The 15,742-nt window shown below is 42.0% G+C and overlaps 1 protein-coding gene across 1 annotated transcript in view; it reads right to left on the reverse strand.

The window, feature by feature from the left end:
• Positions 1 to 14,946: 14,946 nt before the first annotated feature.
• Positions 14,947 to 15,742, reverse strand: part of LOC119281860 (probably inactive leucine-rich repeat receptor-like protein kinase At5g48380) — a 19,433-nt gene continuing 18,637 nt past the window's right edge. Inside the window, exon 2 of the mRNA XM_037562274.1 lies at positions 14,947 to 15,061. Coding sequence (XP_037418171.1) covers positions 14,947 to 15,061 — 115 coding nt within the window. The remainder of the gene's footprint in view (positions 15,062 to 15,742) is intronic.

The raw sequence follows: 15,742 nt of genomic DNA on the forward strand, positions 1-15,742 counted from the left end.
GTCGTCCTCACTCGGCGCGCGGGTGATGTATTCCCGCAACACCACCTTCCTCTCCTGTTCCTCGCGGTCTCCGCCGGCGGGGTTTCAGCCCTATTTTTGACACGAAAATCAGGATATTCTTAAAAAAAATTGTCTCCCTCTGATTATTGCACACTAGCACATATGGTCGTGCATTGGAGATAAAATAGTACGTATATATTTAAAATCAATGAGAATTATATGTACAAGCAAAATCCTGTATGCACACGAAAAAGGAACATTTAGCCTTTAGATTTCGCCGCGTGTGAAGGATTCAATTTGCTATTTTTCTATTCATTGATTGAGGAGATTTAAAAGTTTTGTTACGTCATCGTACGTTTGAGAAGGCCGAGTAAATTATTCAATCTACTCTTCCTTTCAATCGTAGGTATTTTAAGTGGGCTAGTTTGACTGGGCCACATTATGCAGCTCACGTATGAAAATTCTTTTTCTAGCAGACGAACGCATAAGAATTTAGTACCACCTCTGATAAGAAAAAAAATCGGCGGTGAACTAATAAAAGAAATTGACAAAACACATCTTGCTTCGCTAGTAGGTATAGATCTAAGTAAATTAATCAATTATAAAATGAAAAATGAAATGGTAAAAAAATATCCACACAAATGTCCGTGTAAAATCAATAACATATGATGCAATACTTATGACACATCTAAATGTGTTTTAACAAAACTCAAAATAAATAAATATGAAAACACATATTTTACATGATTACAAACATCGTGTTCAACAGTTGCTCTATAATAGGACAGACGCATAGCAGATATATTTTTCATCTATATTCATACATATTTCACATATACTCCCTCCGTTCCAATATAAAGTTGAGTTATCTATTTTGGAACGGAGGGAGTATAAAATACTAAATACCCTCTTTGTAAGGAAATACAACTTTTTTTCGAAAAGGGGAGACTCCCTGGCCTCTGCATCAGAACGATGCATGCAGCCACATTTATAGAAAAATAAAGAGGTTCAACAATGTCTTAAAGTCTGAAAACAAAAATAACGGCAAGCTCCTAAAGAGCCACAACGCCAAAAACAAAAGGCCCAAAAGCCACAACCGGCTGGCATAACAAAGATAGGTAAACCAATTGTCTATCCTATTACATGATCATCATCCAAACCAGTTGAAGATATCCCGCACTACCATCTCCCACCCGACAGATCCAGTAACCAAACGCTCCCTGGCCTCCGTCGGAGTGTGTAACGACCACATACGGATCAGCGCAGTAGCTCGGAATAAAACCTGCAAAAAATGAATATTTGTTGTTCTGTTAAAAGCCAAATCATTTCTGCAGTTCCAAATTGCCCACAAGAAAGCACATACTCCTACGCGAATGTGTCTAGCTGTTTCAGACTCTATCCCAACAAGTCACATTCCAAATAACATATTGACCGAATTCGGAGGAGTAATGTTAAAGGCAATATGCATCGTGTGCCACAAAACTCTCGTCAACGGGCAGTCAAAGAAGAGGTGCTTGATAGTTTCGTCCCAATCACAAAAACTATACCTAGTAGATCATGTCCAGTTGCGCTTAACCAAATTATCCTTTGTTAAAATGACTTGTTTATGTACAAACCACATAAACACTTTAATTTTCAAAGGAACTTTGACTTTCCAAACATCTTTGGAACTAGGAATAGCACTAGAGTTGATGACATCGATATACATCGACTTAACTGTGAACTCTCCAGACCTAGTAAGCTTCCAACACAACTGATCGGGCTGATGAGATAACTGAACCTCCATCAGTCTACTCACTAAATGAAGCCATGCTTCCCACCGGTCGCCAACAAGCGCCCTCCTAAACTGAATATTAAGGGGAATGGACTGCATAATCGTTGAACAATACGATATAGGGACGGATACTGAAGCGCCAACGGCGTTTCACCAAGCCAAGTATCCTCCCAGAAGCGAGTGGTGTTGCCATTACCGACTATAAACTTTGTTCTATTAAAGAAGGCAGCTTTGACTCTCATAAGCCCCTTCCAAAACAGCGGGTCAGTCGGTCTCACTGTCGCCTGGGACAACGTCTTGGACTGCAGATACTTACTACAGAGAATCTGCGCCCACGTGGCCTCAGTCTCAACTGATAACTTATACAACCACTTACTGAGAAGACATCTGTTCTTGACTTCAAAATTCTCAATACCAAGGCCCCCTGGTCCTTTGGTCGACAGATAATATCCCATTTGGCGAGTCGGTGTTTTCTCTTTAGTTCATCACTCTGCCAGAAGAATCGAGATCGATAGAAGTCTAGCCTTTTCCTAACACCAACCGGGACTTCGAAGAAAGATAAGATAAACATAGGCATACTCATGAGCACCGAATTAATAAGAATCAATCGGCCTCCATATGATATGAGTTTGCCCTTCCAGCAACTCAGTTTCTTCTCAAACCGATCATCGATGCACTTCCATTCTCTGTTTGTCAGCTTACGATAGTGAATGGGTATACCTAAGTACGTGAAAGGTAATGCCCCCAACTCGCATCCAAACAATTGTCTATAAGCCTCTTGTTCCTCATTGGCTCTACCAAAACAGAACAACTCGCTTTTATGAAAGTTAATCTTCAATCTGGTCAATTGTTCAAATAAGCATAACACCAGCATCATATTTCTCGTTTTTGTCAAGTCATGCTCCATAAATATGATTGTATCATAAGCGTACTGCAGGATGGACACACCACCATCAACTAGATGAGGCACCAAGCCACCCACCTGACCAGCCTCCTTTGCCCTACCTATCAGAATTGCCAACATGTCAACCACAATGTTGAACAGAATAGGAGACATTGGATGTCCTTGCCTCAGGCCCTTATGTGTCTGGAAATAACAACTACTAAAGTAATAATCTAAAAATGTTCAAAAAAGTAATAATCTAAACTATCTTATATTTCTTTACAAAGAAAGTACATCTCAAATGAATTCAAAACAAAATACAAACGGTTGCATAGTTCATCAAGTTATTACATAGTTCATCAAATTCACAACATAAAATATTCATCGATCTTAACAACAAAATTTAGCACACGATACAACAAAGTTTATCATACAAATGCAACAAACATAGAGATAAACTAGGCGTGTTGTCGCGTATGCCATGGCCACCACTCCTCCATCTCATCTTTTTGAAAACTGATCACAAGTCGCCGATTATTTGGTCTTGGAGATTGGCAAGGTTTGGATCTGTGTTTGAGAGGTTCACAAAAAACTGTTGTTTGAGACGTTCGATGATGGTAGATGCAACAAGCAAATGCTAAGAAATGTTGCATGCCTTGTTGTGCTTGTGGTCGCCCTCAGCAACAATTCCAAGCCACCGCTGTTCTAGTTGAAGCAGACGTCCTTCGGCATCTGGTAGGTGGAAAAATCAAATTTTCTCTCTGAGCTTGTCGTTTTTTCCATCACTTGTAGACTTAACACCAAGATAGAGGTTGTTCGGCCCTACATTCAATGTTGCATTGTCTCCGAAACATTCATGGATACTTGGTTTCGTTAACCATGAACGACTAGTTAAGTAATGACAGCAGAGGGGGGGGGGCATGAGTCCCCTCCCGTGCCCCTACTCACCTCACGACACAACATGACATTATATCTCATTTTACATTGTAGTACACATATCATATATTCATCATTTGTTTTCTACTAGTTTACATACACGTGCAATGCACATCTTAACATCATAGTGTGTCCTGACAAATGATCAAAGTAATTGAACATTGTGGATGGAAGAACTTAAGGGCAATCCCCATTTATTGGTTTTTGGTGAAAGAGATTTGAATTATTGTAAATAAACAAAGATAAGCTATTCCATGCCAGAAGAAATGTAGCCCCTTTGCACTTGTAGACTTGCTTTTTTCTTTAGGGGACTTGCAGACTTGCTGCAGCTCAAAAGGTACGCAGCCATGAGGCCCATGAGACATGCATGGGCCTTTTTTGGGGGAACGAAGATTGGATGGTTCCAGAACATGATAGAGACAACTGAAGTGAATCCATCAGCTCTGAGCCGTTAGATTTATGAGATTAATGGTTAGGATTGATACTCTGAGTTGGACCATTTGGGACACCTAGGTGCCCAGGCTCCTTACCTCACCATTGGATCTTAGATTGATGAATGCAAATTCCAACAGATATGGACATTAGGCACCTTCCATATATGCTTATGGACATAATTGGTAAGTGCCAATAAATGTATGATTTACATATATTAATATCACGCGCTGGGATAAATGTAATTGATTCTCTTCATTTATTTCCTTGTACAAAGAATGGAAACTAGTTTGAAGGTATATACATACAACCGTACTTCTTTTTGTGGATACTATATGTATGCATGTACTGATTTCTTGGGTATGTGACTTTTTTGCGGGTACTTGAGAATTTTGGAACGATGGTCTATACTCACAAAATTCCGGATGTGCCACAATCGAGTATATTTATTTTAGGTATATAAATTCCGTGTATATCATACTTTAATTATCATCTTGGGGGTATATCATCTTTATTTTGGGTATATTATATTTACATGGGTATACCAACTTGGGGTATATCATATTCGGGGTGTATTATATTTATTTTGGGTATATCATATTTAATTTGGGTATATAAATTCCGAAAATGATACCTAGGACAAATTCGGAGTATATATATTCCAAATATGATATTGCGGGTATTATCATTTCTTTGGTACATCATATTTATTATCATGTTGGGGAATATCATATTTAAATTGAGTATATAAATTACGAGTATGATACCCAGGACAAATTTTTACGACAGACATGTCAAATTTATTTTGAGGTATCTGCATACTCATAATATTTCTGGATATATACATTGCGTCTCATTAGTAGATATTTGATACCTCGGGCATGTGTTAATGATTTGGAGTGCGTACACTATTTAGGTATATACATAGCAGATCTACGTACATTCTCATGATATGTCGAGGTATCTACATACTCATGATATTTCTAGGTATATTTATTACATCATGTTAATAGGTATTTGAGATAGCCGACATATATCCATAATTTTTGTTTGGTATAATACGTCCGGTATGTGTATATTCTTAGTACATATAACACCATGAGTAGATTTTTTTTTGATTAAGTATAATACTTATGATATGTTGATATTTTCATTAGATATAATAGCCTGTGTATATGTATAATAGCCTGCGTATGTTCATATTTTCATTAGACATAATATTTGGAAATGAATTATTGCTAGGAAATCAACCTAATTATTTTTTTGGAAAGCAGTCATTGACCAATGAAGGATAGTAGTGCATGCAAATAAAAAATGGAAAGCTATTATTTCATGAATTGCATGCCATGCACTAACAAAAATCACTTGCCATAATGGGCCTAGGTGCCCAGGCCCCTAGGTGCCCCAAACAAGTTACCTATATATAGTTCATCCACACTACCTCTATTATTTTAACATGCACACATGCCATCTCATCAAAAGCCCACCACAACATGCATGAGAGTTTTTTCCCATTATTAGTTGTTCTCATGTACATATTCCATCTCATCACACATGTCACCTCATTAAAGGTCCACTCAACATGCATGGAAAAGTTTTCATTATATTACCCATTTATATTCATTAAATATTTTCAACTACATGATAATTAAATACAATATGCATTTTTAGTTTTGGTTCATATATTACTTATTCAGCTAATCATGTTTCATACAATCAAATCATTCAAGATATGTTGCAATTCATTCCTGCAGCAATGCATGGGGTATCCTCTAGTTACATATGATGTTTATGTCTTTATAGAGACTTTCATGATATGTATTTTTTTAACAAAGACAAAAGCTTTGCCTCATTCATTAATTAAGAAGAAGAGAGTTGCCTGGTTAATTTACGGAAAACTGGACGAAAACTGTTACATGCTTGGCCCCAAAAAACAACCAAACCACAACCCCATGATACAAGCGGACTACTCCCAAACTGTAAGACCACAAGACCACAAAGAAAGACACAACAACTCCCCCATCACGACACCCCTACAATCCGCTTGGACATGAAATTCAACTTCACAAGTGAGCCCCCATATATCGAAAGTAACTAAAGGAACCAACATCGACAAAGGCCACGGACCTAAGCACACCCGTGATGACATGTCCAAACATTGAGAGCTATCCATCAAGCAATTGTGGACGCCTTTCCTATAGTGCCACTCGTCTTACTTCTACACTTGTTTGATTTCTCCTTCAAGGCGACAAGACGAGAGCTAGCACCATCACTTTTCTTATCCCTGATGGCCTTCTCCTTGAGGAGATACCCAATCGTCTTGCCGGATCCAGGGTTAGCAGCGTCCAAGGTAGCGAGGAAACCGCAAATCTCTTTCGCTATGAGAGCTCCAGGCACACGAGCCATCGCTCTGGGTGCGACAACCACATCACCTGCAGGAACCATGTGCCCAATGGACTCGGACGAGCAAGACATTGCAACGTCTGAATCTCCCTTCTCCTTGAAGTCAAGAATCTGGATGGGCTCAAGGGGCAGTAATGGCGGTAATGCGACAACTGAGATCTCAAGGGGGTCCACCTTCAGTTGCTCGACGGACAAAGGCGGAGTCGACTCCGCACACATCTCCAGAAGCTCGTGCATAATCTGTAGCACCGGAGCCACAACCACATCGATGCATGAACCCTCAGAGGCAGATAATGACGATTTGATCCCAGCACGAGGAGAGAAACGTCCATGAAGCCCATCTCCACTCTCGTCCTCAAGGTTGACATCAGGCACAACCAGGGGCGTGGCGTAGTAGCGGTATGCAACACAGATGACACATGAGAGAGCCCGCTCAGAATAGACTCAGCTCGCTGTAGAAAGTTCCCCATCTGAAGCATCCAACCCTGCATGGAGTCAACGACGTCATGCAGAGGTTGTATCATTTCCTCAAGTCGAAAGGAAGCCATGTCGAGGAGCTCAGAGCGCAACAACTCCGCTTGTGCCTCCATGGCGGACCGCAGCGACATATCTGCCATGGCCACAGAGGCAACAGGAGCAGAAACAATGGATTCCCAAGAATCACGACCAAACGTCTTGGGAAGGAGTGGGGCTTCTATCTGGGCTTGGCGAGGAGCTGGAGCTTCATGATGCTCGGCGACGAGCCAGGTCAAAGGCGATGTGGCAAGACTTGCGAGCAAGCTGAGCGGACGCCAGCCGTTGCGACATCCGCGCGTGCGGTGGCCATTCTCAAGGCACTGAGAGCACCTAAAGGGGTCTCTGCAATTCGCTGCATGATGCCCATGAAAAAGGCATCTACAACATCGACCACGAAGCCAAGCCGGAAGGAGACGAGGAGCCACTGCAGGAGTCGGCGGCGTTGAATGATGCGGGCCTCGCCGCGGCAAAACCTTCCGCCAGCCCCCACAAGCCTCTGCCTCATGCACCACGCACGGCCGAGCGGGCGAAACTGAGCATTTGGCAACAGTTGTTGGTGTTCGCGGGACTAGCTCTTCATCGTCTTCGTTTTCATCTTCAGCAGCGAGGGAGCTCCACAAAATAGGTTGCCCGGTGACAGGGCCAAAAAGCCTCAGATTCGTTGCGCTAGGCTCGCGCTAGAGCAGCAGCCCGCCGGAGTTGAGGTCACTCAAACCATCAGGCACCAACCGTGGGGGCACCCTGCGTGTCCCCGGCTGCAGCATCTCGACACGCAGGAGCTCGGGAGTGGGCCCAGGGACGACGGTGGGAGCGAAGCCGGTTGACATCGGGGGCAGAGCGGCCGAGGCCATCGTCGCGGATGACAGCAGAGCAGCCATAATAGAGTGAAAACTACTTTCATGAGCGAAGTGTGCGTTTGACAATTTAAAAGTTGAGAGAAAGGATGGGCGAGGAGAAGTTTTCATTATATAACCCATTTATGTTCATTAAATATTTTCAACTACACAATAATTAAATACAATATGCATTTTTAGTTTTGGTTCATATATTACTAATTCAACTAATCATGTTTCATATAATCAAATCATTCAAGATATATTGCAACTCATTCCTGCAACAATGCGCGGGGTATCCTCTAGTTATATGTGATGTTTATGTCTTTATAGTGACTTTCATGATATGTATTGTATATACACATGAAAGTAGTTTTCCCTCTATTATGCCCGTTCATGCCTATTATACCTAGTTTGCACCAGGGCCTTTGAAATGTGAGCCCAGGCATATGCCCAGACCAAAAAACAATGAAATGTTTGCATGTGTGCCGCAAATAGAGCAAAGAGGAAGAGGGCAGGTTGGGGGCAAGGGTGGAGGTCGATTTGGTATGGGCTGGGTTTGGAGGGTCCGGTTGGGTTGCTTTTTGCCTCGTCGAGGTTAAGCATCGTCAGAGCACTGAGTTGCTCCTATATATGGTCACTGACAGTTCAACCATGTAATGTTTTAGATCCATGGTATAATCCCCATCCCCAAAAAGAAAGGGATATCTATTTTCATGCCCCTCATGAGACAGTACAAAGCAGGTTTCAGAAAGAAAAAAAACACGTTTACTTGCTTTGTTGATTTGATGTACTAGTTGTTAGACAGAATTGAGGTGTTTCGGAAAACTCACCAGTTGATCTATCTAGCCAAGGCAGAAGCCACCACCTATACTGTAAGTGAAAGGGCGCAGCGCTTTTAAAACGGAGAATCCCTCCAATAGAGCACACAACGTTTTTCCTGTTAATTTCCGAAGTCCTGTAGAACGTTCACGCGGTCGTCGCCGGCCGGCCGGCCGGCAAGATGGTCAAGGTCAGCAGGTTACGTACCAAGAAAATACTCTCTCTGTAAGAGCTTTTAGATAACTATAAAGTAGTGATCTAAATGCTTTTATATTTTTTTACAAAGGGAGTAGTACTCTACTGTCCTAGAAAGTCATGTTTAGGGAGTTAACTATGTTAGGAGTTCGATCATACTGAGGTGTAAGGTGACTTTTGGAAAACATTAAAAATAGGGGAAGTAAAATTTTTTTGAAACACGGAATACAATGTTGATATACACACACCACCACCATAGGCACACACTCATGCATCGCCTACTGAAGATCAGAATCACAGAGCTTCAAGGTTGACGAAAAGTCACCACATGGCTCTCGTTGTGGACGGGAACGTCAATTCCCGTTGAAACAATATTCCGCCTTAACAAGAGGTACAGTTTTCTAAATATGGGGTTTTATTCCTCGTGGGCTGGGATAACCTCCTAATCATCATACCACATGTTGATTCTCAAAGGCAGAAAATAACTTATGACAGGAAATAATTGAAATTTCTACAAAAGGAATTTATACAGGATTAAGGAAAAGAAAATATAGAGATATTTTGGAGGAAGACATGAAATTTGGGACAACTCGCGAAATATTGAGGAACAATCATGGAAATTCAAGAACTTGTGATTTGCATGAATGATCATGGCTTTTGTATGAGCTTTCTTGATTATCCTTTTATGAGAATGCTTCTAATTTTTGTATGTTTTAGTAGACTTCCTAATTTATTTGTTCATATTTCAAATTATGAGATGTTTTTGTAACTTTCCTAGAGCATTTCTGACATTTTCTTCATGTTTTCTCCAACTTCACCGTGGTTTTTTTAGAATTGTTTTCTATTTCCATAATTTGTTCATTTATAAATGATTAAAGTGTCACGCGTTCACGAGTGCGGAACCACTACCACATCATCGACCATACCACTTTTTGTAAGGTTGGGAGTAAATCTGCTATCACAAGTTATGGTTCAAATTTATTTATTTTGAAAACTAGGGACTAAAGCAAAGCTTAATCAATAGTTGAGGGACCAAGTTGACAAAAGAATGTACTCCCTTCATCCATATATATCGGGCCTAATGCAATTTTCGAGACTGCATTTGACTATTGATAAGATTAATAGTATATAAGATGTATAATGTGAAAATTATATCATTGGAAGCTCCTTTCAGGTGCGAATTTGACGGTATGCTTTGTGTAACTAGCATGCCATATGTTATTGCTCTAACATGTGGTTAAAGTTAGCCTCGAAAAATGCATTAAGCCATATATATATATATATGGATACATGGAGTACATTACAATTTCCCATTGCTACCTAACTTTTTTTAGGGTACGCCAATGATGAATCTAGAAGATAGAAAGTTATGTACAAGAGCTTGCGCACGATGTAACCATCAACACAAGTGAGGGCCACAACACCTACACCAACACCTAGTACTACAACTACTCTCTCACAAATCGGTGAAGAGCTCCTGCATCGAGTCCAGCATCCTTCCATTCTTTGATATCGTTCATGATGTGGTTATGAAGTTGCTCTACCGTTTGGAATTGGTTAGTCCGGTTGAAGACCCGAGCGTTCCTTTGCTTCCAAAGCGACCAAGCCACCGCTATGACAAAGACGTTGAAGCCTCTCTTTTCTAGTTTTCTGCTCTTGCAAAGTTACTCCTCACTTGAAGCCACCAGTCCAGCATGTTGTCTTGCTCATGTGGCCGTTGCACGTTCAATCTCATGCCATCCAGGCATCGGTTCCAAACCTTCCTAGCATATACACATTGGATTTGTGCGTGCTCCGTGTTATCCTCCTCTTGCAAGCAGGTGTAGCAGGGCGAAGGTTGATCTTGCAGGCCATGACGAGCTGGACGATCCAATGTCTATATCCGGTGTTGCACAGCCAACCAAGCATGAATCTTGCATTTTAATGGCGCCCAGATCCTCCAAATGCAAGCAGCAAAAGGAGCTCGTTCCAAACCTTGGCAGAGCCTGATATACATGGAGCAGACACTGTAGCTTTCGGACGTGTCGGCTGGCCAGGAGAAAATGTCGGGAGAACTTGTGTCACATTGGACCGTGGCTATGGCCTGGTATAAGTTCATAAGTTGGATGTGCACCGTGAAATTAAGTTCTCCCTCAACATCCATAATCCATCTGTTTTTCTGTAGTGCTTGTTGGACAGATCGTCTGTTCCGCGTCCACACACATATGTATCCGCGGCGCAATGTCCTAAACTCCCAACCCATGGATCCATCTGTCCCCCCAAAAGAGAGTTTTAGAGCCATTTCCTACCACAGTTTTTACTAGGTTGTCGAAGACTTGTCGTGCTTCTTTATCGACTATCATAGGGATACCCTGCCAAGGTGTAGGATCAAAAGTATGTTTAGAGAGGTGTGATTAGACAACTTGACCAAATAAAAACTTAGCCTTTTTCCAATTTTAGTTCTTGGCAGTTTTTAGCAACTTAGCACAAGTCAAGCAATCTCAATACAATTCAAACAAGCATGCAATGAATATATAAGCAGCGGAAAGTAAAGCATGCAACTTGCAAGAATGTAAAGGGATGGGATTGGAGAGTGCAAATGGAATAGGAGACACGGATGTTTTTGGCGTGGTTCCGATAGGTGGTGCTATCGTACATCCACGTTGATGGAGACTTCAACCCACGAAGGGTAATGGCTGCGCGAGTCCACGGAGGGCTTCACCCACGAAGGGTCCATGAAGAAGCAACCTTGTCTATCCCACCATGGCCATCGCCCACGAAGGACTTGCCTCACTAGGGTAGATCTTCATGAAGTAGGCGATCTCCTTGCCCTTACAAACTCCTTGGTTCAACTTCACAATCTTGTTGGAGGCTCCCAAGTGACACCTAACCAATCTAGGAGACAACACTCTCCAAAAGGTAATAGATGGTGTGTTGATGATGAACTTCTTGCTCTTGTGCTTCAAATGATAGTCTCCCCAACACTCAACTATCTCTCATAGGATTGGATTTGGTGGAAAGATGATTTGAGTGGAAAGCAACTTGGGGAAGGCTAGAAATCAAGATTCATATGGTAGGAATGGAATATCTTGGTCTCAACACATGAGTAGGTGGCTCTCTCTTAGAAAATGAGTAGTGGAAGTGTAGGCACGTTCTGATGGCTTCCCTCACGAATGAGGAGAGGGTGGAGGGGTATATATAGCCTCCACACAAAATCTAACTGTTACACACAATATACCAAACTCGATGGGACCGAATCAGAAAACTCGGTCGGACCGATTCAGTACATTATGTGACTGTTGGGCATTTCAGTGGGACCGGCATGTCAACTTGGTGGGACCGATATCATTAGGGTTAGGGCATAACGTAATCTCGGTTTGACTGATTACATAAACTTGGTTGGACCGACTTTGGTAATAAGCTAACCAAAGAGTTGGTCAGGCAAACTCGGCGGGACCGTTTCGCTTGTCTCGGTGGGACCGAAGTGGTACGAAAAGGAAACAGAGAGTTTGCATTGCAGACTCGGTGGGACCAATCGCTCATCTCGGGTTAGACTGAAATGTGACTAGGGTTTCTAGCAGTGGCTATGTCAAATGAACTCGGTGGCGCCGAATATATCAAATCGGTGGGGCCAAGTTTGACTTTTGGTTTGGGACATATGTGGATATGGGAAAGTGGTTGAGGGCTTTGGAGCATATCACTAAGCATCATGAGAGCAAGCAAGCCATTAAGCAACACCTCATCCCCTTTTAATAGTATTGGCTTTCCTATAGACTCAATGTGATCTTGGATCACTAAAATAGAAAATGTAGAGTCTTGAGCTTTGAAGCTTGATCCAATCCTTTATCCTTAGAATTTTGAGGGGTCCACATTCCTGATCCATGCCATGCCAATCATTGAACTTTCCTGAAATATTTATCATGAGATGGCATTGGTGCAATGAGCTATATGTTGTTAATCATTACCAAAACCAGCCAGGGATAGATGCACTTTCACAAGGCCTCTCCGCGTCAGTCCTCCGGAGCCATTCCCATCTTACTCTTAGGGTTAGTGCTTGTAACTGCAAGTTCTTTACTCCCAATCCTCTGAAACAAACAGGTCTGCATATTGTGTTCCACGCAACCATTGCACTATCCACCATTTGCCTTGTCCTTGCTGTCCAAAAGGAGTACATCCATTTGTCATGCTCCCTAAAGACCCACTTGGGTGCATGTCCATGACAGTGAAGTGGTGAATTGGTCTCAAAACTATAACCAAGTTCACCAAAATTAGATGGCCTATCTTTGAATAAGCCCTCTCTGCCAAGCCGGGACTTGTTTTTTGGCCTGGTCCAACATAGGTTGCCACTCCCCTCTAGTTAACTGACGAATTTCAAGCTGCAAGCCCATGTATTTACATGGGAACTCCCCGATGTTGCACTGCAGCATTGCTGCAACTCTCAGCTGGTCCTGCTCGCTACCTCGTATGATCAGTATGACTGATGACTTCCTGTAGTTCACCCTAAGCCCCGACGACTGCCCAAATGCGTGTAGCGCACATCTCACGAAATTGAGATCCCTAGCAGTAGGTACGACAAATAGTCCCACATCATCCGCGTAGATGGAAACTCTCTACATAGCTTGAATGCCATGGAAAGAACTGACATAGATCACATTAGATCATTATCAGTTCCCTCAAGCCCTCGAGCCATTATAGGTTTCACCAAATTTTCTTGTTTCAATCCAGGAGACATTTGTAATACACACTAGAATGTACACAAAGCTAGTCCTTTTGGACACGCACATGAGTTGTTTTCTGATACCACCCAATGATGAACAGACCAACAAAGGCAGCGGTTGCATTCTCCTGCCAGTTCATTCTGAACATCCTCTTTTTTTGTGGGACGTTCTACACATCCTTGGAACCCCTAGCTGACAAGAAATATAAATGCCCACCTTACACAAAAACCAGTCTGCTTTGTTTTTGGATAAACACAACAAAAAAATCGACCCTGCGTTAAGAGCCTCTGGTCTCTGTAGAACTTTTTTTTAAACAGAGGCAAAAATATTTTCCTCATCGATTAATTAAGAAGAAGAGAATTGCGCAGTTAATTTATGGAAAACCAGATGAAAACCGAGTCTCTATAGAACTTTCACTGGAACACGTGAAGGTATCCAACTTGGTGGGTAAAGTCTTTCAGTAGTACTCTCTTGGGACATCCTGCTAATACAAAGACGATGGTATGCATGCTTTCAAGAAGATCAAAGCATGAAACTGGGTAGAAAAACACTACTGAAGTGCAGAGTTTTAAAGGCTGGGCTGCCTTGTTTGTGTTCCTCTTGAAATGTCGATGCCTTGTTTGTACATAAATAATCATGGTCAGTTGATGCCTCACATCTTTCTTGAAGAGTTGAACTCGAAATATGCATTAACAAGCACCGGAAGTTGCCAGGCATACATATGTGAGTTTAGAAGTCGTTGCTGCGAGGAACATACTAAGATTATACTGCCGGAAATGCTCATTTGGCCTCCGGAAGCTATGCCAGACAAAGTTTCAGAACAACAAGTGAATCATATGCGAACGATGTAGGCACGGAGCCTCTCGGAGTAGACAAAGCAGTGCGGGAAGTAGAAGGCCACCACAAACCCCACGACGAGAATCCGGAGTTTAACCTTGTGGTGGACTCGCAATCATCGGCGCACATGCGGTGATTCCTTCTTGAAGACGTAGCCTAGGAGTTGTGTATTTTCGTTTATGTTGTGTCTTGTATCATAGGGATTAGTGGCTATCTGGGGGAGGTACTGTCGCGAGGTATACAGCCTCATGGTTTGTTTTGCATCTTATTTTTGGGTCGATGGTGTTCGCCTGCTGGATTTTACACTTTTAATAATATATGGCTGCATGCATCATCCTGATGCAGAGGCCGGGGGTTATCCTCCTTTTCGAAAAAACAAACAAACCGCATGACGAATCCAATGGCCGCTCCGATGCTCGACTGGTCGTTGAGCCTGTGCAGCCTGATTCATACCGGTCTACATCTCCTGGAGCGGGGACAATCATCTGACAGTGCACCGCAAAGCCCTTGGTTATCATCAAAGTTTGAAGCTGGAAACCTTAATAGCGAAGGAGGAATAGGCCCGGATAAACAGTTCTCCGCAACATTGAACGTCGATAACCGAGTAAGCAAATCGAATTACGGTGGAATTTGACCGTTGAGTTGGTTATGTTGGAGGTTGAGGAGATTCAGATATGTCATAATTGAGATATTCTGTGGGATTGATCCCGAAAATCTATTGTATGAAAGATCCCACTAGTAGAAAATAGGGTACGTTCGGGCCTGGTTAGCTCATTAGTCCCGGTGGAATTTGACCGCTGAGTTGGTTATGTTGGAGGTTGAGGAGATTCAGATATGTCATAATTGAGATATTATGTGGGATTGATCCCGAAAATTTATTGTATGAAAGATCCCACTAGTAGAAAACAGGGTACGTTCGGGCCTGGTTTGTGAGGCTAGGTGGCCTGTCGGGCCTCGTGGGGACATTGGTCCTGGTTCGTCTAGCCCCTTTGGTCCCGGTTGGTGACACGAACCGGGACCAATGGGCCTTACTCCTGGCCCACCACCATTGGTCCCGGTTTGTGGCTTGAACCGGGACTAAAGGGAGGTCTTTAGGACCTGGTCAAGCCACAAACCGGGACCAATGGACCAACCACGAGAGAGGGCTTTTGTGTGTAAAACATTAAAAGCAAAAAGAATTTTTATTAAATAAATAAAAAAAGCAAAAAAAGAAAAGAAAATAAATAAGTAGAAACAAAATAAAATAAATAAGTAGAAACATAAAAAACTTTAATAAATAAGTAGAAACAAAATAAAATTTAATAAAGTAAAATAAATAAACTATAATAAAATAAATAAAAATACCATCAGTAAGTAGAAACAAAATAAAATAAATAAAGCAAAAAAGAAAGAATTTTCATAAAATAAATAAAAG

This window comes from Triticum dicoccoides, chromosome 3B (genome assembly GCF_002162155.2).
Source record: "Triticum dicoccoides isolate Atlit2015 ecotype Zavitan chromosome 3B, WEW_v2.0, whole genome shotgun sequence".
Lineage (NCBI taxonomy): Eukaryota > Viridiplantae > Streptophyta > Magnoliopsida > Poales > Poaceae > Triticum > Triticum dicoccoides.